The sequence below is a fragment of the Chiloscyllium plagiosum genome, unplaced genomic scaffold, assembly GCF_037043375.1.
Source record: "Chiloscyllium plagiosum isolate Xiang-an unplaced genomic scaffold, Cpla_swu_hap1 HiC_scaffold_8, whole genome shotgun sequence".
Taxonomy (NCBI): Eukaryota; Metazoa; Chordata; class Chondrichthyes; order Orectolobiformes; family Hemiscylliidae; genus Chiloscyllium; species Chiloscyllium plagiosum.
The window spans coordinates 90,712,489-90,739,606 of NW_028270146.1; the positions used below are offsets into that span (position 1 = coordinate 90,712,489).

At 45.6% G+C, this 27,118-nt stretch overlaps 1 protein-coding gene across 3 annotated transcripts in view; it reads left to right on the top strand.

Annotated features, from left to right (window-relative positions):
• The window catches only part of plekhg3 (pleckstrin homology and RhoGEF domain containing G3), a 197,201-nt gene that overhangs the window by 92,391 nt on the left and 77,692 nt on the right, over positions 1-27,118 (top strand). Inside the window, exon 1 of one of the 3 annotated variants that reach the window (XM_087990099.1) lies at positions 12,885-13,165. The exons of the other annotated variants lie outside the window; for them this stretch is intronic. Within the exon in view, the coding sequence (XP_087846225.1) occupies positions 13,129-13,165 (37 nt within the window). The 5' untranslated portion in view covers positions 12,885-13,128. Of the gene's footprint in view, positions 1-12,884; positions 13,166-27,118 lie in introns of those variants that run through there. 3 annotated transcript variants of the gene reach the window in all.

Below are 27,118 nucleotides of genomic sequence, written 5' to 3' on the forward strand. Positions count from 1 at the left end.
ATATGGGCCAAGTGCTGGCAAATGGGACTAGATTAGTTTAGGATATCTGGTCAGTGCGGACGAGTTGGATGGACGGGTCTGATTCTGTGATGTACAAATCTATGACTCCATGTGATGGAATACATTTAATACTACCTCCGGAAATACATGTAATGATAGTTGGTAGCCCTACATTTAAGGACCGAGAGAAGGAGAAACATTTTTCCACAGAGAGTTGACAGTCTTTTGAATTCTCTTTCACTCTAATGGTGCTGGAAACAGAGCCTTTGAATGTTTTTTTTCCTGAAGGCTGAACTGGATAGATTCTTGGAAAATCAAGGAGTGAAAGGTAGGCCAGAATATGGAGTAATCAGATCAGCCATAATCTTATTGAACAGGTTCGAGGGGCCTATTCCTGCCTCTGAATTGTTTTACTTTAAATGTTCAAATGTTTTACTTTAATTCTTTCCCCAGTGCCTCTGGTTATATTGTTCCCTCTCTGTGGTTCCTGTGCATTCTCTTTATCTACCCCCAGCAAACCTTCAGCCTTCCTTTGTTTCAGAACACAGCCCGCATCTTACCTCTCTCCTGTATCTTCTCCCTACCCCCATCATGAATGTGTGCTCCTCCTTAATCCCTCCCCTGGTGCCAATCTGTCCCTATCCCTGAGGCCGATCTGTGCTCTTCACTTGATGTTGAGTGCTGTTTTACTGCGATAATGGTCTGATGGTTTCCTGCCGATACTGTAATTAAAGACTGTACCCTTGCTCTTTGATTCTGAGCCAGGGACACTGTCTCTTCCCCAGCTACCGCACTTCTCAGGTTTCAGTCTGATTCTAAACCACCAGCACTTTTCCATCACTTTCCCCAAGCAACAAAACTTGCTGGATTGCAGTTCAAACAAGTGATGTTTTTTTTTTAATGTCCTTGAGTTTAGTTGGTTGAGGTATATAGATGGTGTAGGTGCAAAGAAACAGTTTCCTCTTGTGAATGAGGAAAGGAACATGTTTTCAAAGCTGCAACTAGGTCCTTCAAGAGTTAAAGTCAGACGCACCTTTTAACACAAAGACAAAAAAGTTAAAGATCACACAACACCAGGTTATAGTCCCAACAGGTTTATTTGGAAGCACTAGCTTTCGGAGCGCTGTTCCTTAGTCAGGTAGTTAGTGGAAGGGGCAGTGCTTTGAAAGCTAGTGCTTCCAAATAAACCTGTTGGACTATAACCTGGTGTTGTGTGTTTTTTTTTTAAACTTTGTCCACCCCAGTCCAACACCGACACCTCCACATCAAGGACAAAAAAGATACACGGAATAAATTCAGCATTGAGGGACATCAGTTATGTAGGTGAGTTATGGAGAGAAGCTGAAGCTGTTTGTCCTGGGGCAGAGAATGCTGAAAGGAAATTTGATAGAGATCTTCAAAATCACGAGGGGTCCAGCCAGAGGAGATGGGGAGAAATCACTTCCATTGATGAAAGGGTCGAGAAGGGTACCAATTTAAGGAAATTTGGTAAAAGACTGAATGGAGACATGGGGAAAACCTACCTCATCAAGAGAGTGGTCAGGATCCAGAATGTGTTTAGTGGAGGTAGTTTCATTTGAGGTAAGGAAAAATGTGCAGGATCATAGGGAGAGGCAGGGCAACAGCACTAGGTAAATCATACCATCAGTGAGCTGGCACAGACCCAATCGGTGGAAGGCCTCATTCTGCACTGTAACTATTCTGTGGTTCTGTAAAGGAAATCGTCAACGCTCCTTCTCTTATAAGTCTTCAGAGCCTGGAGAATTTGAAATTCAAGGATTGAATTTTGAAAACTGCAACAGTTGGACTTTTTTTGGGGGGTGAGAATGGATTTGGAACAAAGCCAGTGGATAAGGTTGAGGTATAGGTCAGCCACAAGCTAACTGAATGATCAAGCTGGCCAAAGGGGCCGAATGGCCTTTTCCCAACCTAATGGCAGGAGCCTGGCAGGTACGTCTGCCAGTTCGGTTGTATTCGAGTGCAGCTCCATACCATTGAATGGCGCAACTGTGTTGCCATTGCAAGTATATCTCCACTCAATGTTCAAACTGACCCCAAATTGATCGATGGAGTGGCAAAAATGATCAAACTATCCTGAGTCTTTTATGACTCTGCACAGTAGCTCAATGGTTAGCACAGCACCAGGAACCCAGGTCCAGTTCCACCCTTGGGTGACTGTCTATGCGGAACTTGCACATTCTCCCTGCGTCTGCATGGGTTTCCTCTGGGTGCTCCGGTTTCCTCCCTCAGTCCAAACATGTGCAGATTAGGTGGATTAGCTATGCTAAATTACTCATAGTCTCAAGGGATGTGCAGGCTAGGTAGCTTAGCCATAGGAAATGCATGGTTGCAGGGATAGGGTGGAGGTGTGGGTCTGTGCACAGTGCTCTTCAAAGGGTCAGTGTGGACTTGGTGGGCTGAATGGCCTGCCTCCACACTGTAGCAATTCTATGACTGCTGCAGTTCTGAGGTGTGAGCTGCGCAGTAGGGAGGCTGCAGAAGGACTTGGATAGGCTGGTAGGGTGAGCAAAGGAGTGGCAGATGGAATAAAATATGGGAAAAGTGTGAGGTTATGTACTTTGGTTGGAAGAGTAGAGGCATAGACTATTTTCTAAATGGGGAAAAGGCTTCAGAAATCTGAAGCAGAAAGAGAGTCCGAGTACAGGATTCTCTTCAGGTTAATATGCAGGTTCATTTGGCAGTTAGGAAGGCAAATGCAATGTTTAGCATTCAATTCAAGAGGGTTAGAGTATAACAGCAGAGCTGTACTGTTGAGGTGGTATAAGGCTCTGGTCAGACTACATTTGGGATATTGTGAGCTGTGCTGGGCCCTGTATTTAAGGAAGGGTGTGCTGGCATTGGAAGGGATCCAGAGTAGGTTTACAAGAATGATCCCGGGAATGAAGTGTTTGTCACATGAGGTCTCTGGATGTGTACTTGATGGAGTTTAGAAGAATGAGGAGGTTTCTGATTGAAACAAAACACTGAGAGGCCTAGAAAGAGAGGAGATGATGATTCCACTAGTGGGACAGACCAGGACCTGAGGGCACAGCCTCAGAGTAAAGGTTTGATCCTTGAGATGAAGAAGGTTTTCTTTCAGTCAGAGTGTGGTGAACCTGTGGGACTTATTGCCACAGAAGGCAATGGAGGCCAAGTCATTGAGAGTATTTAAAACAGAGATAGCTTCTTCGTGAGTGAGGGGATCAAGGGTAACAGAGAGAAGGCAAGAGAATGGGGCTGAGAAACATTTCAGCCATGATCGAATGATTGGATGGGCCGAATGGCCTGCTCCTCATTCTTACAGTTTTTAGCCAAGATATTTAGGTGCCATTTGACCACCAAAGCCATCACAGATATCCTCAATTCTCCACTCAGCAGGGAGACTGTACTTTCCAAAAATATGAAATGGTCAAGAACAGTGCCCAGTGAAATATATTCTCCTCAGGATCTAAAAGGATGCAGCTCTGGTTGTGTACAGCTAACTAAGAATAGACATTTGTGTGCATACACACGCATGTACACACACATACGTATACACACATACACACATGTACATACACATGCACGTGTACACACACACGTATTATATGAATTATACAATGAACGAAAGAGCCTTGGGAAAAGTTGATGGGCAGAGGGATCTGGGAGTGCAGGTCTTTTGTACCTGAAAGGTGCTGCACAGGTGGATAGAGTGATCAAGAAGGCATATAGTATGCTTGCCTTCATTGGACGGGGTATTGAATATAAGAGCTGGCAAGTCATGTTAAAATTGTACAAGACATTGGTTCGGCCGCATTTAGAATACTGTGTACAGTTCTGGTCGCCACATTACCAAAAGGATGTGAATACTTTGGAGAGGGTGCAGAGAAGGTTTACAAGGATGTTGCCTGGTATGAAAGGTGCTAGTTATGAAGAGAGATTGAGTAGGTTAGATTTGTTTTCATTAGAAAAAAGGAGATTGAGGGGGTACCTGATGGGTATAGACAGGGTGGATAGAGACCAGCTTTCTCCCAGGGTGAAGGAATCAATAACGAGAGGTCACGCTTTCAAGGTGAGAGGTGTAACGTTTAGGGGGGATACACACGGCAAGTACATCACACAGAGGGTGGTGGGCGTCTGGAATGCATTGCCAGCAGAGGTGGTAGAGGCAGGCTCGGTAGATTCATTTAAGATGCGTCTGGATAGATGCATGAGTAGGTGGGGAGCAGAGGGATACAGATGCGTAGGAACTGACCGACAGGTTTAAACAGTACATTTGGATCGGCCCAGGCTTGGAGGGCCGAAGGGCCTGTTCCTGGGCTGTAAAGTTTCTTTGCTCTTTGTACATATACACACTAGACACACGTACGCACACACACATATATGTGTGCATGTACACACACATAAACGCGCACACACATACATACACACAAACACACCCACACACACGAGGGATCATCGTTTCCAAATAAAAGCAAAAAACCAGATGGGGTTGCAGTTCCAGGCGAGAAGATGCAGTGAAAGCACTGTCCCTTTTTCAGGCCCGGGAAAGGGTTAACGCCTGATTGATGAGGGAGGGGTCTTGTGTCAGTCACTGCCTGGTACAGTCAGCTGTTCACAGTGCCTCACAACAGACAGCAAGAACAACTTGCTTATGTTGCAGTGTTGCAGAGCTGGAGAGGAGGTGCCAGGGCAGACTTAGTATCAGGGAACACAGGCGAAGCATCGAGAATCCTTTACATGTAGGTATCAGTTAATTTGTCTTTTAACCTTCTTCCTTCATTTCTTGAAGGCACTGATATTTCTGCCAGATTCAGTTCAACTTCTTGAATAGACAGGGCACAGGTTATCATGAGCTGATGCTGGAGGTAGTGCCCTCACCAGCAGGGACTGTGCCCATCGACTGGCAGTCGGGTAGTAGCATTGGCCTTGCCTGGTGAGGACCTGGGATCTTCTTCCCCCTCCCCTCCCCCCGCCACCAAGTTTACATGGTCTGGGAGGGCATACCGAAGGACAGTCACTGTATCCCTAACTCAGACAGGTAAGCCTCCAAACAGGCCACAGTACTCAGCGAAGGGTTTTTTTCTGTAAGACCAAAGGCACGATGGCAACAAAAACAGTGTCACATGAGAGAGGACTGGGGCCCTGCTAACACATCCTACATTTTTTTTGCCCATAGCAAGGAAGTCTTGGGACTTGTGTAGTGCCTTTCGCCACCGCAAAGTCTCGAGCCACTTTAAAGCTTAGCCATAGTTTGAGAAATGCAGCTTCCAATTTCTGCACAGCAAGATCCCACAGGCAATATCGAGACAAGTGACTAGCCGGTTGGTTTGGCTGATACTGGTGGCGGGATAAACTGACCAGAACGTTGTGGAGCATTCCCCTGTTTCTCGTTTGAGCTCGTGTCGCTGCTTTTGATTCACATCCGTGTGAGAGGACAGATGGGGCATCAGTTTAACACTTCACATTGAAGCAACATCTGTGGCAGTGCTGCACTCCCTCAGCACTGCAACTGGAATCTGTGCTTAAGACTATAATGAGACTCAAATCCATGTGTTTCTGACTTGGAGGCAAGAGGGCAAACCACTGGACCATGGCACATGCCATTTTTACACCACTTTCTGCTCTCTGATGCCCCCTTCAGGCTTCCTGTCTTAATACAGTGTAAGGGAATTTGAAAATCTGAGTATTTCTCCTGTGAGGCTTTTGCATGTTTACTTTTGCTTTAGTGTTTGGTTATTGAACTGCTTGTAGTCAAAATACCAGCTTATTTAAAAAAAAATTGCTGTAATCCCCTTTGTACCTCTTATAATCCTTCACTGGCGAGTCTCAGTGTCTCGTTATGAGAGTGTGTTGATTTACCTCACTTTTAATACTTCCCTTTGCAGCTGAACTTGGGTCCTGTTCTATGAACCTTGGTCCTTCACTCAGAGTTTCCAGCGATAAGCCTAGGGGAAGCACAGCAATTGAAACTCAAACACAAACCTGAATTGTTTAGGTGTTAGGAAACAGTTTCTGTAGTTAGTCCAGTCAGGGATCACGAGTTTGCTTTCCAGTCTGTCTTTGCTCTAACGTTGTATTGTGTGTGAAAGTTGCACCTGAATGCGGCGAGAAACTTTATTAGTACTTGACGAAGATTATAGTGTTTGAGAGATTACGCAATTCTTGCTCAGAGTTTCTTTCTCCATCTAAATCGTTTCCCAGTCATGTATCAATTTGACTCAGGTCTCTTGAGATTTATGGATTCAAACTCCAGTTCGGAGTCTTCATCACAACATTCTCTCTGTGGTGAGTGCTGTACAATTGAGCACAGCTTTTTACTGTGCAAATATCCCCCAATTAATCTGGCAACATCAGCCATCATTCCGTAGTTATTTATACTCATCACAATGCGCCTCATACGAACGAATATCTGTAGTTCGTCTTCCAGCTCTCTGCACAAACAAAACAATCTTATGCAGGCAGCATCAGTGACAATTTACTCATGTAGAATACATCCTTTGGCTGTCTATTGACATAAGCTTGCTTTGTAATGTTTGAGGAAGGAGTGCAGCCCAGTGATGGGACTAGCCTTGTGTCAACTGTGTTTACTAAAATGAAGAGCCTTTTTTTTTCCTCCTCATTTCTTTGTTCTATAAACTTGGTTTGGTGTAAGTTTCACTCCCTTTTATTCAAAACAAGATGGGTTGTGTTCTTGTGAGAAAAGTGATTGGGTGGTGTGATCATGTGATTTTAGACTTCTTTTGCCTGTTTATCAAGGGAGGCTGAGGAACCTCTGACATAAGGTACCACCTCCTTTAGTGAATCTGCCAGGAGTATGAGGAATCCAAATTGCCTCTGAAATCTACATGTCTTGGAGTTTGGTTGGCAGTTGTTGACTCTGGCCGTACCGTATTCCGAGAGCTTTCATCTCATGACCTCTGAAAATCAAAACCTCCACCACCACCCCCATCCCCACACTCTACCCCTAAAGACCACCACACCATGATTCCCCCCTCCCCGCTAATGTTCCCACCATAGGCAGTCTGATGCATCACTCTTCATGGTGATTGGTCAATGATGGAGGCTACACTTCCCATAGTTCCTCTTGCTGTAGAAAGTGCTCTATGTATGGAGCGATTTTACCAGTTTCGTTTTGGTGGTGGTGGGGGGGCGCGGGGTGGTCACATCTGGGTATACTTTGGTTCTTTGCTTACTGTGAGCTTGTACAGAAGAACTTTCTTTTTCCTTCTCTTGGGTTTCTTGAGGCCTCTGGAAGGATGATTATAACAGACAGCTGGACGGTTGTAGTGTTGACAACGCTAAGCATGGCTACAGCAAAGAGAGTGAGACAGTGAGAGAGAGGGTGGATAATGCCAATAACAAGAAATTATGTTTATACACGGTTTTTAATGAAATATCCCAGAATATCCCAGTATAAAACAAGACATGACACTGAGCCACATAAGGAGATCTTGAGTCAGATGGCCAAAGGTTTAGTCAAAGAGATGAACTTCAAGAAGTATCTTGGAGGAGGAATGAGAGGAGGTGGAGGGACAGCCGATCAGGCAGCAGGAGAATCGACATTTCAGGCAAGAGCCCTTCCTCAGGAATGAGGCCCGTGCCCGAAACATTGATTCTCCTGCCCCTCAGATGCTGCCTGACCTGCTGTGTCTTTCCAGTACCCCACTCTCGACTCTGTTGTAAAAACCCATCTGTTAATTTGGTGTCCTTTTACAGAAAGAGATCTGTCATCCTAACCTGTCTGGCCAAGATGTGACCTATAAACCCAGAGCAATGTGGTTGTGGCAATTAGACATGGGCAAGAAAGCGAGTGACACCCACATTCCATGTACGAATGGCGGATCAAAAATTATAAATGAGGCACAAGAAGCCAGATTAGAGGAGCACAGATATCTTGGAGGCTTGGAAGAGATTAGAAAGTTAGGGAGATAAATGGAGGCAACTCTTCCTGTGTTTTGTTTCTGGGTGATTTATGAGCGGACCCTCTAACAATGCAAGTGCCGTAAACAAGTACTTTTCCTGTACTAAACTGCAGTCTGCACAGACTGAATCCCTTATCCAGCAAGACTCCTAACTTCTCTGTCTACCGTTGATAATTGTTACTTGACTTTCATGAGTGAAAATGCATTCCTTTGGTTTCAACCCTCTGATTCATTGAGTTGTAATTTTAGCTTTAGCTTCCTTGATGTGACAGCTCTCACCTGTGCGTCAGAGGGCTCACGGTTAAAGAGATTTGAATGCATAATCCAAGCTGACACTCCCTGTTCCAGCGCTGTACAAAGGGAATCCTGCATTGTCAGAAGGCTGACATGTTAACCATTGCCCCATGAGTTGCGTCTGTCAGGTTCTATCACATTATTTGAAGAAAAGCAGGCATCCCTGATAGCTTAAAAAATTTATCCCTCAACAATGCAACATGACAGATAGTATGATGTTTGTTGTTTGTGGTATCCTGGCTCTATGCATATTGACTGCTGTGTTTCCAAAGTTCCAACAGTGTGACCATGTTTGTAAAGTACATCATTTGCTGTGAAACAGTTTCATTGAGGCGTCTTTGTTTGGCCTCATGGCTGGAGAACTGAAATATAAAACACAAAGAAAATGGCTTGCTCCTCCCCTCCCACCCCACCCAACTCCCACTGAGGGGTTTGTTGTTCACTCACACCAGTTAAGTAGCTGATTTTGTATCGCAAAAGCCTCCAGGGCAGTAGGAAAGGTACCGTGGCTTCACTCTCGTGTGTGTGTGTGTGTGTGTGAGAGAGAGAGAGAGAGAGACATCCCACAATACAAGAACACTTAGTACATACCAGAAGCTGCTCAAATTGGCTTCTAGTGAAGCTAATATTAAAAAGCTGCAGATAACTTCAAACGTGACTGGAATCCCCAGAAGTCAGTGCCACAACACCTAACAAAGCAAAAGAGAGTTCTTTAAACATCAGTCTCCCCTTTGAACACCCCCTCAACATTCTGAATGCAGCAACTAGGAGCAGGAATCAGACGCACAGCCCCTTGAACCTGTTCCACCATTCAATGAGATTGTGGCTGATACTTGACCTCAACTTTACATTTCAGCTTTAACTGATTCGCCATAGTTTGAAGCATTATATCTTGGCAGGAATGTACTACAGGCTCAGTGAAGGCACCGTTTTCATTGCTCATTCAAGAGAAGGTGGGCATCCTTGGATGGGACAGCAGTTGTTTCCCATTCCTAGTTGCTCTGGAGAAGGTGGTGGTGAGCTGCCTCTCGAACCACCACAGTCCTCTGGGATGGCCGCAATGCCTACACCCCCGGCTGCTGAATTCTAAGGTTACAGCTTCATGCCTTTCTATAAAGGGGTCAAATAGAGACTGGCAAATGACGGACATTTTAGCTTCCCAACATCACTCTGGCCCATGTCCAAGCTACTAATGCTGGAACTGCATGAGACCAATCGTCTCTCATATAGACCTAGAGAATGTCACATGCTACTCCTAACAGAATATAAATTTTGCACCTAACCTGTGGTCTTATCAAAAGTCTCAAGTCACAATGTCGTTGTTGAAGCCGCCAGTTTGTACAGAGAATGAACCTGTGAACGAGTCAGTCGGAAGCTTTTGTTTTTGTAATTTTGGTTGAAGAGGAGGTCGAGGACAGAAATCCTCCCTCTTCTTTGAATAAAGTCGATGGAAACTTCAACTTCCTTAGCAAGTGAGAAGGGCATCCATTTTAACAAAACAAAACAGGCTGCTGTTTCAAGCCGAACCTAAGGGGCACAATATTTGCCACATTTTCATTTGATTTCCCTCAGCAATAACACCGGGAGCAATGTGGCTCAGGCACTGCTGCCTCACAGCGCCATGCACCCAGGTTTGATTCCACCCTTCGGTGACTGTCTGTGTGGACTTTGCACGTTCTCCCTGGTTCTGCGTGGGTTTCCTCCCACAGTCCAAAGATGTGCAGGTTAGGTGGATTGGCTGTGCTAAATTGCCCCATAATGTCCGGGGATATGCAGGCTAGGTGGATGAGACATAGGAAAGGTGGAGTTACAGCGTTGGAGGCTGTGGGTCTGGGTGGGATGCTCTTTGGAGGGTTGGTGTGGTCCTGATGGGCTGAATGGCCTGCTTCCACACTGTAGGGATTCTATGATAAGACATTGAGGCCTGCCTAGATTAGAGCCATTGAGGCCTGCCTGTCTGTCCTCGCTGATCCTATGTTGGAAGGGGTGCCTTCTCCAATATCCCATTGACATAATTCTATGTCCAATATTCCTTCGACCATATCACTGAAATTATTTTTTTAAAAAGCATAAAGTATCTGGTCATCATTACATTTTTGTGTTTGGGCATAAATGGTCCCCCCTTCCTGCCCCTACATGCATATACACACACTTGCTCACTCACATTCTGCATGACAGTCGTGACTGCGTTCCAAATAACACGTTATCAGCTGTAAATGCTTCAGGATGTCTTGAGGCCCTAAAGAGTTCTCCAGACATCCACGTGCTTTAATTCCCATTCCCATTCCTCGATAAGGCTTCCTAATGAGCGCTGCACATCTGGGTTGGCTGGGAATCGTGACAAGCCACAGGTCGCTCGGAGACTCTATTCACTGTGGCCCTCTTTCAACCGGAGGCTGAAATCAGCTCTCTCATCTCAACCATCTGGCTCAACTTGAACATTGTCTCAGGAGTCTGAGGAGCCCAAATTGCCCAGTTCGGAATTTGTTTAATTCTTCAGTTGTGCGAGACAGTTGTGATCCCTACACCCCTTCATTCCCAGCTAACCTACGTCACTTTTACATTTCAGTTTTGTTGCATAAAATGTAATACGCCTTCCTTCCAAGAGGCTGTAGCCTTGCTCTCAATATGTGTTGTGAAATGAAGAAAGTGGAGACAGGATGGGTGGTAGATGAACTGGTGCCCTATGTAGGCCTCAAGATGGAGATAAAGTTCTTACGACTGAAGAGGTCAAAGGGTGTGGGGTGAAAGCAGGAACAGTTGAATAATCAGCCTTGACCGCACCGAATGGAGGAGCAGGATTGAAGGGCTGAATGGCCTACTCCTGTTCCAACTTGCTATGTTTCTATGCCTTTCTTTGTTTTAATCTTCCTGAAGACATTCCCTAAGTTGAGATCCCTCTAGTTAGGAGGAAGTGCTTGCATTTATATGGTGTCATGCACAAACTTGGGTTATCTCAGAGTATCTTGCAGCTGAGTCACTTTCGATGCGTAAAGTACATTTGAAAAATAGGGAAAACAGGAAGTAATTTGTACACAGGCCAGATGAACAACAGAGGGCAATTCCCCACATTTGGAATCCCTTGATACTTCACAGGAGAGTCTGATTGGATTACATAGGCGAGAGTGGGATGTGAATCCATGACCTCATAACACAAGCCCAGGAAGCTGCCATTAAATATTGAGTCCCAACAGCATGGAAGCAGGCTATTCTGCCCATCGAGTTCTTACTGACCCTTCAAAGAGCATCCTGTGTAAAGTCACAACATCGCACCTCCCCCCCCCCCCCCATCTCTGTAACCCCACATATCCCATGGCCAACCCACCTAGCCTGGACATCTTTGGACTGTGGGAGGAAACCGGAGCACCCAGAGGAAACCCACGCTGACACAGGAAGAATGTGCAAACTCCACAAAGACAGTCGCCCTGAGGCTGGGAAGCTCAGCACTTTATCAAAGAAGGATGACAAGGTCACTTTAAGAAAGAATCGCTCTGCTAAAATTGTGGTTGTCATGATAACACAAGCTTCAAAGTATGTCTCATATTTCAACTAAGAGGAGCCTCTCCTGAAGAAAGTACACCACGTGTGTGCTGTGGAGCCTTCTTCCACCCACAGGCTTAAAGTTCCCCTCTCAGGTTGATGCATTCAGAGTGCTCTGTGACCCTCTTTCACCCCAGTTGTGTCAGGCTCCTCACCTTGCAGGCAGGTGGGGAGTTAGCAAAGACTTGAATTTCCAACATGACATCCTGAAGTGCATGGCAGCTAAAGCAATTAAAGTATTTTGTGATAATATTGGGAGTGATGGGCACACCAAACTCTCTCAACAAGGGAACAACAGTTGATGATGCTTGTGAGATAGATGTTGGCTGGGAATCTGATCACCTTCAACATGGGAATACCAGCTCCGCTTTCTAGAGTGGAACCTGAGTCCACCATCTTGGAGATGGGAATTTTGGTCATTGATCCACACCTTGACAGCTATGTGTCCTGAAACAGAGTCATACCAAACTGCAACTTGCACTCTGTTTCTTTCCCCCCTAGATGCTGTCAGGCCGTCTGAGTTTCTCCAGTCATGTTTCATTACATTTCTTTCATAGGATTCCTATAAGTGTGGAAACAAGCCCGTTGGCCCAACACATCCACACCAACCCTCTGAAGAGTATCCCACCAAAACCCATTCCTTTACCCTACATTCACCCCCTAACACATCCTTGAATACCATGGGCAATTTAGCACAGCCAAATCACCTAGCCTGCACATCTTTGGATTGTGGATGGAAACCCAGAGCAAACCCACGCAGACACAGGGAGAATGTGCAAACTCCACACAGACAGTTGCCTGAGGCTAGAATCGAACCCAGGTCCCTGGTGCTGTGAGGCAGCAGTGCTAACCACTGAGCCACCATGCCGCCCTTTTGTCAAGTGTCTACCCCAGAGGGGAATAAATTTGGGATTTAGCCCCCGGGGTTGCATGAAGTTAAGAGCCAGTCTCTCATTGGTGCCCAATTTGAACTCCCCTGCACTCCAGGAAATAAGGTAATCAAGTGTCCAAGCGATTGAGAGGACAGGCCTGTGATGTGTGATGACAGGATTAGGCGAGAGTTTTTTTTCTGGGAGATGGGCGGACGACGGGGTTTAGTGCAGCAATGTTTGACTTCCTCTGTTGAGTTTTCCATGCTGGCTGGTGTTTTCAGGCCTGACCTGAAGCAGACAGGTGATTGTGCTCTGATGTCATTGCCACACCTTGTTCAAGGAGAGAGAGAGAGAGAGAACTGAATGTGCAAGGAAGAAAGGGGCTGAGGGAGACTGTGAGGCAACAGAGTTACTCGTTTCTCATTGAAAGCACCACTTCAGTTCGAGCTTTTGTCCATTTTCTCTCGGTTTGAGGAGAGGGCTTGCTTTACTGAAGTGCTGGAGGTAAAGATGTGTCAATGACGACTTTGAACAGAAGAATCACAAAGTGGTTGGGTAAGATTTTGTGATTTCTCTCTCTCTCTTGCGCTGATTGTTTAGTGGTCGGTACCTTGATGTCAGGCGAGTGTTGGGTTGAAAGTCCCTTGAACATCCCCCCCGACCACTGGAGCTGATAGGGTGCGGTATAGACTCTCGATATCATCCGAACAACAGTTTGCGAGCTGTGGCTTTACATTTTGTGCGACCCCCCCCCGAGCTTCGTGCCTTGACGCAATCATGAAACCCTTACAGGTCCTCAGCCCATGCCTCTGTAATTTGGCTGCAGCCTTAAGCTGCAATTAGTTCAGTCTTAACTAACGCGGTGCGCTGTGGCTATTTAAACCCTGGGAAACTGGATGGTGGAACAAGGGAGCGTCTCTATTGACAGTGCTTGAGTCACAAGTGAAAAATGTCAGAATTCCTTGCTTTTGCCTTCTCCCCTCTCACGCTGCTGCTGATGGACCACCTCAACTGATTGGCATCTCCTGGCACAGTCACATGCCAATCAGGTCACCCGCCTTGCAACTGGTGCAGCTGTAGATAAGAAGAGGATAGACATGTGGAACTGCTTTTGGTCTGTGGCGTGCTTGTCACTCCCCCCCCCCCCCCCCGTCCTAAACTAGCCACAACTCAGGGCTGATGTAGGATGGCCTGGGGCGCACTCCCTTTCCCAACTGTGGGAAGCATTCTGCTTCAAGCTCTAGGATGATCCAGGGGCAGATGGAGGCCGTTCGGCCAGCTCTTTGAAAAAAGCTATCCAATTCTCCCTCTCTCCCTTCTTTATGGCCTTCCAAATTTCTCCTTTGTCACTGCTGGAAGTTATTAATGAACCTGCACCCACCTCTATTTGCATTCAACATCACAACAACTCATTGATTTTGAATCGTTCTTCTTGGACTCTTGTGTCAACTTTCTTATTTGGAACTTATTAATCCCGGTGACTCCATTTGTTCAGAGCTCCATTCTGATAAAAACTAATTTAGCAGGAAGGCTTCTGCTTGGCTTGTGATTTTCATGCACTGCAGATCAAAACAGGCCATTTATAAATATACAGTACTGCCTCTTTAATCATCCAGACAGCATGTCAGTCTTGGGAGGAAAATGTTGCCAACATTAGGGAGGTCTAAGTTACACTTGAATAAAGTGAACTGTTTTCTCTACTGTATTAAAATAGCTTGTAATCCATAGGAGACGCAGTGGCTACTCTCTAAAGCTTGCTTGCAAAGCAACATTGTCACTCGAACCAAAATTGATGCCTTTCATTAATAAAAGTGGTAGAAAAATGATTCTCATTGTTTGTTTGAGAACGTGCCACTGTTCAATAGAAGTGGTTAGGAAAAGGCCTTGGTTCACTAACATTCTACACACATGATAATGGATGAAAGGGTGCCTCATCCAATTGAAATTGAGGAGGGTCTGTTCCATGTGGAATTCAAGGCTTTGAATACGCAGGGAACATTTTTTTTGTCTCGATCAGAAGTGATGCAAGTAGGCTTTGACCATGGGAATTCTGTACAGTGGAAATGAATTGGAAGGAGGTGCAGTGTATTGAGAATCTACACTGTATGTGGGTGTGGGAAAGGCTTTGCTTTATTGGGGAAAAGTCAAGAACTGGGTACTTTGAGCGTGTGTAATATAAAGGGATATCGCCCATTGGAGTCCTGCGCTGAGTTGCTGCTTCATGTGGGGCAGGAGTTTATTGATACTCCTGTTATTGTGTATACATTCTGGAAGAGGTATCCTCAGCCTTCCTCCACTTTCGGTAAATAGAAAGGTGGGCGCGGAATCTTGCAACACACCCAGTGGTAAAAAAAAAATTCCCAAAGGTGTAGTTAGAACTTGGATTGTATCAGAATAGAAAATTACGTGCTGTGCTGTACAAGGGTGTGAAGTATTGCTGGTTACAGATCTATCACCAGGGATGGAGTAAAGAGTATAATTTGAGTTTGTGACTTATGAGTGTTGCACAAGAAGCGCATTGACATAATGATGGAGTGTGCTGGCTTAGGCTTGGTACTTTTCTTATAGAGTGTTGATCCATATAAACTCACTCCTAATATGACAGCAACAGTATTTATGTCCATATTTTCTGGCTGTCACAGTGCAGTGTCACATGTTGAAAAATACCAGTAATGCTTTGCGCTCCAGGGACAGTGTATAGGAGCCAATATGGCCACAAGCTCTTAATTGACTTTCCCCACATATAAATCCTGGTTTGAATCTCCAGCCAGGATTGTCAATAACCTTTGAATGAACTTAACCCTAGTCGCCATTTTACAACTGCTCTCCTTAAAGGGGCTCCTGCATCAGAAAGTTGATTGCTTGTATTTCACATGAGATTCTGTTCTTTTACGAAACATCCCCTGACAGATTTAGATTTACCAGTGTGTAGATAGATAGAATTTTATATTTTAATGCGTAGTGCAAGATCTGTACAATGCCCAGAGGTCACTTGCCATGTTATGGAAGGAAGCAACTTTGACAAAGCAAAGGGAAAGGAAACCAAGCATTATAATTTCTTCTTGACCTGGAGCAGAAAGCAAATTGCTGCCTGTAATTGATGTCTGGAATTTAAAAGGGCTCTAATTACCTGGGGAGTTTGTAAAGAGTGGACTTAAAGGGACAGCTCAGCACCTGATGTCATAAGTGTTCCAATGTCTAGACTACTCGCGAACAGATTAACTGGGAAATGTTCTGGTTTCCTCAGTGATGTCTCTCCCCTCTCGAAGTGCGGTGGCTTTTGGGGGTTCAAGTGTCACTCCAGAAATTTAAAGCACGGTATCTAACCTGCTGCTCCCAGTGCAGTGCTGAGAGAGTGCAGCACAGAACGAGATATTAATATGAGACTTCTCAGATGGACACATTAGATTCCAAAGCTCCATGGCAAGCTCGAGCTGGGAAGGTCTGCCACTATCCTGACCAGCGTTTCTCCCTCGGCCAACATCACTAGAACAGGATTGACTAGACCTGATCGGGTGGCTGTATGTGGGAGCTTGCTATGAGGTCCTATAACAGGGACTGCACTTCAAAAGTAGACACTTCATTGACTGCAAAATTCTGTGGGAAAGCCATGAACAATGCTACATAATTGCATGCTTTTTCTTCATTAATTTTCTCTTTTTTTTCTAATTTTCTCTTCCACTCGCTGCTTCCTTCCTCGCCTTCGACAATTCTTCGTGTGTTCCAGCTAGCCGACGCCAGTTTTTACTGAGCTGCGTTGATTAGTCCTGCTCCTCCCATACCTCCCCTCACCATTCCTGAATATAAAAGGTTGCAACTCCTGTTTGGTGGCCATCACAAGGAAAGCGCTCTCCTGCTAGAGAGCTGTTGGACTGCCAGAGCATCACAACTAAAAACTATGCTCCTCCAACAGCCACTGTCTTCCGTGTCCCAATGTGGTGATGGCTAGTTGGTAATAAGAGGGAATGGGACGCTGGGCAGATTGGCCTGGGTTATTGAGGCCTGTCACATTGACCCAGTTCAGCAAACCATCAGAGATCAGAATGCAAGTCAGAGACCTTTCTATTGTATCTAAATTAGTATTTTCCATCTGTTTATCCATCGAGTTGGGGATATGGATTGTCAGGAAGGGGCACAGAAGCCCAAGAATAAATATTTCAAAGGGTTTACTGCTTTTGTGGATACCATTTTCCAAGGGGAAGTGGTCAGGTCAGTAGAGACAGGTACTATGTTGCAATTTCTGATTTAAATACACCTGTCCAAAGCAGTCAGGTTAGCCTGTGGGGATGTCTAAGGTGAGGCTTCCTTGCTGTAGCCACATCCATTGAGCATAGTCATTACAGGCTAGGGTGAGGTTCCAGGAAGGGAGGAGGGCAGAGGTTGGTGGTGCTTCGAATTAGTGAGGTGCTGGAAAGTGGAATGTTGACAGTCTGTGGTTGTTACAGGAACAGGTCTTCATACGAGATGGATGTTGTTGTGAATCTGCTACTGAACGTGTGCTAACATGCCAATGGGGAAATGTTGCTTCTGATGCCCTGTACTGAGTTGGGTGAGTTAGTATGTGTACCGAATAATGCCTCGTACTGAATTTGCTTTGTATTGCACAGCAGGCACAATGGGCCGAACAGCCACCTCTGCGCTGTACAGGCAGTTCTTCCAGAACGTGTTGGTTGTATTCCTATGCAACCCAGCGCTATACAGAAACGTGCCATACAAATAACATTTAAAGTGTTGGTGATGCAATCGCACTACAGCCAACACATGTTTTAAAAGCTTGCACTTAAAAAGCAGCATTCCCTATTCGTCAGTCAAGTTACAGCGAATTTGCATTGATGAAATGTGTGTTATAGACAAACAGGTCGTTCTGCTATCTTGTGCAGTGTACCACACACTCCTTAGAGTGAGCATGATAGCATATTGATTATGTTACTGGATTAGATCTCCAGTGTGTGTATTTTCAAATAGCAGCAGGCACTTTGAGAACATCAGTTCAATTCACTTTAAACCATAAATTGATATTTAAAAAGCTTGACTCAATAAAAGTAACCACGAGGCTGGTAGATTGTCATAAAAATCACACACTGTTGTCCTAATCCAGTGTGGCTGCCTTTCCTAGACCCCCCGCAAGCCTGATGGATATTTGTACTGCAGCCAGTAGATAGCTGATGCAAGTACTGCTCACCACGAAAGGGAACTGCCATGTTTAACATGCCCTCCCTCGTACATCTATGAGATGCATTGCAGCAATTCATCAAAGCTCATTAGATAGCACCGTCCAAACCTGCAAACTCTACCATCTAGAAAGAGAAGCTAATAGGTATACGGGAACACTATAAGTCGCCGTCCACTTTCCTGATTTAGAAATAAAGCTTCATTCCTTCAGTGTGGCTGGGTCAAAATCCTGGAACTGCCTCCGTAATGGCATTGTGGGAAGATCCATACTGTAAGGACTGCAGTGGTTCAAGAAGACAGCTTGCCACCATCTTCTCAAGGGCAATGGTGCTCACATCTCCTGGTAAAATGTTTACAAAAATTGATAGTGCTGTCAAATTGATGCTGGTATGTGCGTTTCTATTCTGACAAGAACTGGAATGTGCACCAGCCCTCAGGAATTGGAACTTGTCCCTCTGCTGATATTTGTGTAGGAATCTCCTTCCCTACACAATGGTGAGAGCTGGTGTGTATACTTGGTAACCTGATAGGAGCTGATATGTTATGTCGAGATGGGTACAGGTATCCTGATGCTGAGAGTGGTGTACACGCACTAGTCCTGGTATGAGTTAGGGGTTGGTTAGCTCAGTTGGCTGAATGATGCATAATAATGACAACAGGGCGTGTTCGATTCCCTGTGGTCCTCTGGGACTATTCTGACTTTACCTTACTTGGCCATCTCTGGAAATTGGCACATGTACTAGCCCTCTCTCTAATGTAAGCTAGTTTGTACTGGCAGTCCCCAGGTTACAGAAAAGTTTTATTCCTGAGCACATTTGTAAGTTGATTTGTTACACAACGAAACACAATACAGTGCAGTATAAATTAGCCATTAATAAGCACAAGTGAATGCTTGCATGTCAGATCCTTAAAATTAATAGTTAGTATGGGATGTCATGCGTAAGTATGAGTTTTTGTAAGTCAGATGTTCCTAGACCGGGGACAGCCTGTACTGGTACCTTGAGGAGAGTATAGTGTTGCACTGATCCTGGGATGCCTGGCTGAAGTGTCCGTCCCCACTGGGAATTTGAGTGTTAGGAAGTGTCTGTCTGGATCAGGGACAGCTATTGAAACCGGCCTAGTGTCTGTTCAGTTCAGTATAAAGAGCAACTTGTTTATCCACACACACAGGCTCAGTTGTGTACTGTAGCCCTAGTTTTATTTGACTGATTATCATATCAGTGTTTGTTTTTATTTTGAATTGGTTCCTCTCTTTTTTTTTTCCCCTTATGGGGGGGGGGGCATTTTTTTTCAAAGTCTTGACTGAATGCCAAATTCAATCTTAGTCAAAGGTACTCTCTTGAGCTGACCCTACTCCCGTCCTCTTGGATGCATTGGCCTTGAAAAAGAAGGGGCTAGTGAGAATGATAGGGGTCAAGTCTTTCTGAGACAGGCCCATGCTGGTCTTTAGGCTTTTCCATCCACTCCACTTTATTTGAAACTCATTTCCCTTTCGCTCTGTTTCCGTGCTGTAAATTCCTGTCTAATTCTATGTACGTAATCCCGAGACCTTGGCATCCAAAACATCATTTCGCTTCCACATTCTTCAACCAGCTGCTGCTCCTCGGTAAAAATACCTCTGACTAAACTGACTCGTAATCATGCGCTGAGCAAACCCAAAATAAAACCTTCCCTTTTAAAACAGTGGCTCATCGTCACGAAAGTGCACGTCTGATGTTTGTGGGTGGTCAGCTGCAGTGTTGGCAAGCCACCTCAATTGTAGGTTTGCTGCCCAGACAGCAGCAGAACATTAGGAGCTCAGGTCCCACGCCAGAGGCTTGAATGCATAATCCAGGCTGGACACCCCAGTGCAATTGGGAAGGAGAATGGACATTAAACCGAGGCCCCCTTCTACTCCCTTGGGTGCGTATACAGGACCCTGTGGCATTGTTTAGAAAGAACGATCTGCCCGACGTTTGTCCCTCAACCAACCTCCTGAAATAGCAGATCATCTGGCTCAGTGGTTAGCACTGCTGCCTGACAGCACCAGGGTCCCAGGTTCGATTCCAGCGTCTGGCAACTGTCTGTGTGGAGTTTGAACGTTCTCCCTGTGTCTGCGTGGGTTTCCTTCGGGTGCTGCAGTTTCCTCCCACAGTCCAAAGATGTGCCGGTCAGGTGAATTGGCCATGTTAACTTGCCCATAGTGTTAGGCTCATTAGTCAGAGGGAAATGGGTCTGGGTGGGTTACTCTTCGGAGGATTGGTATGGACCGGTTGGGCCGAAGGGCCTGTTTCCACACTGTAAGGAATCTAATCAAATCTTTGCAGGATCTTGCTGTGCATATCCCCTTCCCTGCTTCCTCTGTTATGACTGTGATTCAGAAAACCCAATTGGCTGTAAAGCATTTCGGACACTGGGTTGTGTGTGTGTCAGTGTAAGTAAATACGATCCGTTCTCTCTAAAGCTACATTGTCTGTTTCCCGGTTTCCAGTCAGATGCTGTGTCGTCTCCTAACACGTGCCACAGCCCTGCCACTCTGCTTGTTGGGACAGGGGTGATCTTGACTGTTCAAACAGGCTCCCGCTTGTCCTGAAAGGAGCCTTCAATTGAATTTCATCGCAGATACCCCGATTGCCTTCTGTATACTTTGCACATGTTAGAACACCATGTGCTGAGTTGAGGGTTTCTGACTGCTTGGGGACTTAGAGGCGCTCTTCCTCCAACCGTCATGTTGCTATGGTCTGGCGATGGAGGAGTCCAAGGACCTGCATGTCCTTGGTGGGGCGGGAGGGGGAGTTGAAGTGTTGAGCCACGGGGTGGTTGGTCCGGGTGTCCCAGAGGTGTTCTCTGAAACGTTCTGCAAGTAGGCGGCCTGTCTCCCCAATATAGAGGAGGCCACATCGGGTGCAGCGGATGCAATAGATGATGTGTGTGGAGGTGCAGGTGAATTTGTGGCGGATATGGAAGTATCCCTTGGGGCCTTGGAGGGAAGTAAGGGGGGGAGGTGTGGGCGCAAGTTTTGCATTTCTTGCGGTTGCAGGGGAAGGTGCCGGGAGTGGAGGTTTGGTTGGTGGGGGGTGTGGACCTGACGAGGGAGTCACGGAGGGAGTGGTCTTTTCGGAAAGCTTATAGGGGAGGGGAGGGGAGGGGAGGGAAATATATCCCTGGTGATGGGGATCTGTTTGGAGGCGGCGGACCGCAATTTCCCCCCAGAGCGCCTCATCTTCCGCCTAGGAACCCTCCAACCACAAGGGATGAACTCAGATTTCTCCAGTTTCCTCATTTCTCCTCCCCCCACCTTGTCTCAGTCAAAGCCCTCGAACTCAGCACCGCCTTCCTAACCTGCAAACTTCTTCCTGACCTCTCCACCCCCACTCCGGCCTATCACCCTCACCTTGACCTCCTTCCTCCTATCGCATTTCCAACGCCCCTCCCCCAAGTCCCTCCTCCCTACCTTTTATCTTAGCCTGCTGGACACACTTTCCTCATTCCTGAAGAAGGGCTTATGCCCGAAACGTCGATTCTCCTGTTCCTTGGATGCTGCCTGACCTGCTGCGCTTTTCCAGCAACACATTTTCAGCTCTGATCTCCAGCATCTGCAGTCCTCACTTTCTCCTGCTTGGGGATTTAAGCATGAATGGATTGTGTGGGCTTACACAAGTGAGCCAAGGTTTGAGACCCCTTTCTCTCTACCAAGTCAGGCGTTCTGAAGTGGCAGCTGATCTTGTCAATTTTCCCCCCCACTCCAGAGCTAAGGAGCAGATTCCTTCCCTAAAGGACATTTAGTGAACTAGATGGGTATTTTTTCCAACACTTAACAATGGATTTGAGGTCATCATCAGATTCTTAATCCCAGACGTTTATTGAATTTGAATTCCACCATCTGCCATGGCGGGATTCGAAGCCGGGTTCCAGAACATGACCTGGGTCTCTGGATTATCAGTCCGGTGGTAATACCACTAGGCTACTGCACCACCCACCCCCAAATTAAAGAGCTGTTTACATCATATCTAGGATATGCAGGCTATCTGGATTATGCAGGGGTTACAGGGATAGGGTGGTGAGGTGAATCTGTTTAGGATGTTCTTCGGAGAGTCGATGTGGACTCAATGGGCCAAACACTTGTTTCCGCACTATAGATTCTACGATACACCCCTCCCCAACTCTGTGACCACCTCCACTCCCAATGAGCCGTGAGATCTTTGTGCCAGTCAAACCTGGGCCTTTTGTATCTCCCCGATTTGGATCACGCTCCTATTGGAAGCCCTGCCTTCCATGGTCTGAGGTTCCAAGTTCCCTCTAAGCTTTCTGTCTCTACCTCTCTCTAATTCTTTCAGGTCCTTCTTGAAGCTATTCCCTTTACCAGGTTTTTGATGACCTCCTGACGTTCTGCAGTGTAACTTGGTGTCAAATGTCTTACTGCATTTCATTGTGTTAAAGGTGCTGCAAAAGTGTAAGTCATTAATTTTGACCACAACCTCAGACCTCGTATGGCACTGGTTCTCCTTGTGTCTCCCTGTCAGCATGCACACGACGTTTGGATCTAAGTTACCTCCCTGTTTAATGTCCCAACCTTACATACCTGATTGTGTATGCCTGAGGGAGAGAACTCACTGTAGAGGCTGATTTCTTGCTGCTCCTGGATGCCTTGGAACATTCCGGAATGAACAAAAATAATCCCATTAGGGAATTAAAAAGTTTGCACTTTTTCATGGAAATATTGATTAAGTTATTTGAAACATACTTAAGAGGTTACATGATAGCACCATCAGGATTGTAGCTTAGGGAAGCTTAGATGTTTGACTTTTTACTGAGTTTAGCAAAGAGTTGAGTCATAGAGACATACAGCATGGAAACAAACCCTTCATTCCAACTCATCCACGCCGACTGGGTATCTTAACCTCATCTAGTCCCATTTGCCAGCACTTAGCCCATATCCCTCTAAACCCTTCCTATTCATGTACCCATCCAGATGCCTTTTAAATGCTGTAATTGTACCAGCCTCTTCCACTTCCTCTGGCAGCTCATTCCATACATGCACTACCTTCTGTGTGAAAAAGTTGCCCCTTAGGTCCCTTTTTAAGTCTTTTTTTCCCCCCTCACCCAAACCTATGCCCTCTAGTTCTGGACACTTTTTTTTCTCCCCCCAACCCCCACCCCAGGGAAAAGACCTTGTCTATTTACTCTATCCATGCCCCTCATGATTTTCTAAACCTATAGAGTCACCCTTCAGCCTCTAACGCTCCAGGGAAAACAGCTCCAGCCTATTCAGCCTCTCCCTGTAGCTCAAACCCTCCAACTGTGTAAATCTTTTCTGAACCCTTTCATGTTTCACAACATCCTTCTGTTAGGAAGGAGACCAGAATTGCAGGCAATATTCCAAAGTGGCTTAACCAATGTCCTGGACAGCCGCAACATGACCTCCCAACTCCTGTACTCAATGCTCTGACCAATAAAGGAAAGCATACCAAACGCCGCCTTCACTATCTTGTCTATCTGCGACTCTACTTTCAAGAAGCTATGAACCTGCACTCCAAGGTCTCTTTGTTCAGCAACAGCCCCAGCACCTTACCATTAAGTGTATAAGTCCTGCTCTACTGATTCTTAAAACAATATTTTCAATGTGGAATTCTCAAGCCTATTTTGGGATAATGTGGGTAATATTATAACATTAGACAATTGTTATAGGCTTTTTGAGGAACTGGTGCCATTGGAATATTTTCTGAAGCTAGAGCATTCCGCACTTTTAGTGAGTCCAAATGGAGACTAATTGATGATTAATCACCATAGTCAGCAATACCTCCTTTTATTACTGCATAGTATGACACACTGATATTGTGAACTACATGGACCTTGGACCTCTCTCATCCAGCAGTTCTTATCTTCCAGTTCTGCCTCTTAGTTAAACAGAAGCCTCTCCAATTCTCTGGTAGCTGTAAAGAGCAGGTTCATGCTTCAAGTCTTTTGAATGAGGTAATAAACTGAGGACCTCTTAGCTGGAGCTAATAAATTGCTGTTCGGAAGTCGACTTGGAGAGTGGGGGGGGGGGACTTTCTTGAGCGATCAGGCCAGAATTCACCCTTTAATCGCTGTCCCCACAGACAGATTTATCAGCTTGTTTGTGGGCTCTTGCTGTGTGCTGCCATGTTGCCATTGTTACGGAGAGATGAGAATTTTTATTACGCAGCAAGTTATTATGATCTGGAATGCACCGTCTGCAAGTGTGGTGGAGACAGAGATTAATTGGGAACTCTCGGAATTTAAATTGGTAACATATATTTGAAGAGGAAAGATTCGTGGTCAACAAGTTGGGAGCAGGGCTATCTCCAACTATGAAATTGGCTAGCTGTTGTAAAGAACCTGGATCAGGTCAGTGGGCTATATGGCCTCCCACTTGTAAGATTCCAAGAGTGGACAGGACCTTCAGGAGAACTCGTCTCCACATCTGTGAAAAATGGTGCCAACCTCATGCTGGGCACACGTGCCTTTGGAGGGCTTTCTGATTGCACAACAACACTCTTCAGACGTTTTGGTTGAATCCATTTGGCTGTCAAAAGCCTTTTTCAACCTGCTACATATTAACAGACACCGATTTTTAATCGGGAGGGAGAAAGTGAGGACTGCACGTGCTGGAGATGAGAGTCGAGAGTGTGGTGCTGGAAAAGCACAGCCGGTCAGGCAATATCTGAGGAGCAGAAGAATCAACATTTCGGGCATAAGCCCTTCATCAGGAAGATTTTTTAAAATCAGTCAGGGAATCTAGGGTTATGGGGTAAAGGCAGAAAAACGGAGCTGAGGGTACTCAGATCAACCATGATCTCATTGAATGGCAGAGCAGACATGATGGGCTGAATGGCCTATTTCTGGTCCTACATCATATATGGTCTAATAGTGTTAGATAAAGGAAAGAAAGCCCGCACATAATTGATAAAAATGGTAATTATACACAGCAGTGGTTGATAAGAATGATGTACTTACCTGGTCTCCCTGGGAAAGGAAAGATGTTGTGAAAATTTGAAAGGGTTCAGAAAATACTTTTAATCCTGTTGCCAGGACTGGAGGGCTTGAGCTAAAGGGAGAGGCTAAGTAGGCTGGGGCTGTTTTCACTGGAGCGGGCGGAGGCCATGGAGGGACCTTATATAGAGGTTTATAAAACCAGGAGAAGCATAGATAAGGTGAATAGCAAAGGTTTTTTATTCCCCCTATGGTGGAGGTGTCCAAAACTAGAGGGCACAGGTTTAAGATGAGAGAGGCAACTTTTTAACAGAGGGTGGTGCGTGTATGGAACGAGTTGCCAGATGAAGTGGTGTAAGCTGATACAATTGCAACATTTAAAAGGCATCTGGATGAGTACGTGAGTAGGAAGGGTTTAGAGGGATATGGACCAAGTGCTGGCAAATGGAATAGATTAATTTAAGATATCTGGTCAGCAAGGACAGGTTGGACTGCTGTATGATTCTATGACCTTTGCCAGTTCCTGACATGCCTACTGTCCTCAGCAATGTCCTCCTTTCTTGGGTAATGTTGCCAGGGCCTCCAAGCTTCTGATCCTAGCAATGGACTGGTGGCACCAGTTGGTCTGCCAACCTTAATTGGACAAAGGATCCATAGGGGCTTGATTGGAAGGAGGACACATGGGAACATTGCCAGCCATTGTGGCTTCTTAGTGTCAATCATAATCAAACCCTTGTTTGCTTGCCACTTGAATCAGAGCATAAGGAATCAGAGTGGTAGGGAATCACTGGCCCTTCGAACACTGCCCTACCATCCAGTATGATCTTAGCTGGTCTTCAGTTTCAATTTCGTTTCTCCACGTGCTCGCTAGATGCTGTGACGCAGCTGCTCCTTTAACAAGGTTATGCTGTCCTTGGTATTTTTTTCAGAGAGGTTGTAAAACACCCAGACTCTGAAAAGTCTGGGGTTGAAGGGTTTTAGGACCAATTTGATAACAACCATCAGATACTGCCTCAGGCAGAATGCTTTCAAGTTTTAAAAAAAGCACTTGTACAATGAAGAGAGAGTAGCCAGTTCTCCCAGCTCAGCTTTTCTCTGGTCTGGTCTGGTTTGGTTTGGTTTGGTTTTTTAGTAGTGGTGTGGAAAAAGCTGCTGGATCCAAAGAAGCAGGTCCAGGCTGGTACTCTCTCTCTGACTCCCATCCTGTAAGACCGTGTTTGATTTGACCTTTTCTGCCAAGGGATGTTTATGGGGATTGTTGCTAGTATTTGGAAAAGCATCATTAAGTTGGGATGATCTGTTGGGTTTTGGAGGGGTTAAGGTATTCTATATTCTGCTTTCTGTTGATTGTGTTTCATTCAGTAATTTTGTAAATAAATTCTGCTTTGGTTAAAATTAAGTGGTTTGATCAGCAGCATCTCTCCTAGAATACCCACTCTACACCTTAAAACAACTAGCAATTAGGGTCTGGGTTATCTTCTTGAAATGCTTTGAGGGGTCTGGTCTGGTCCATTATAATGGCTCCGAGAAATCAAACATTTTTGAGTCCCAGCCTCGAATATCTCCAACAGTGGAGCACATAAAGCCTTCTAGGATGAAGAATCCCAAAGATTCATGGCTCTGAAGGAAGAGCTCTCGTGACCAGCCCAAATGCTCAGTCCCTTAGCTGAGCCTGTGCACTCCCCAACTCTTTTTAGAATCAGTTCCAGGGTTTGCTCACTTTGTTTATATCCCTCACCTGTTTCCTTTTCCCCTCCCTGTCAATTTGTGTGGCAGGTTTCCCTGCTGCCTCCTGCTGATTGGTATGTCAGGAAACACTTTTTCAGACAAAAAGGTTGGTGGAAATCTGGACCACTCCAACCTCTCTTCCCACCACCATTGAGGTTGGGAGCTGGAGCAGTGAGGGGAAGGTACGGGCTATCCATTGAAAACTGATTGGTAGATTTCCCTGAGACAACGCAAGCCAGGCATGAAATACATATCAGGAATAATCTAACCGAATAGTACAACACAATTGAGGGGCCGAATGGCCTTCTCCACAACCCCTCTGCAAGAAAGTACTAATGAAGCTCTGAAATAAAAAGATTGGCATTTACATGGGGCATTTCATTGCCACTGGACACTGGAAAAGCCAGCAAAGTGCTTGTGAGGTGTATCCTTGCTACTGTCAAAAAGAGTCTGGTAATTTTTGCAAGAGGATAATAGCAAGATCATCTAAGTGTATGTATAGATTGAGTGTTAAGCATCGATTTAGAATTCTTGAGTTAACTTCCCTAATCATCCATAGGAGTTTTCAGATTCACTTGGGTAGGCAAAAGGGGCAAAAATAGAATCTGGTCAGAAACCTCCGAGCTGGATGGAGATGATTATTATGGCTCAGTCTGTATGGCTTGTTGAGAGGTT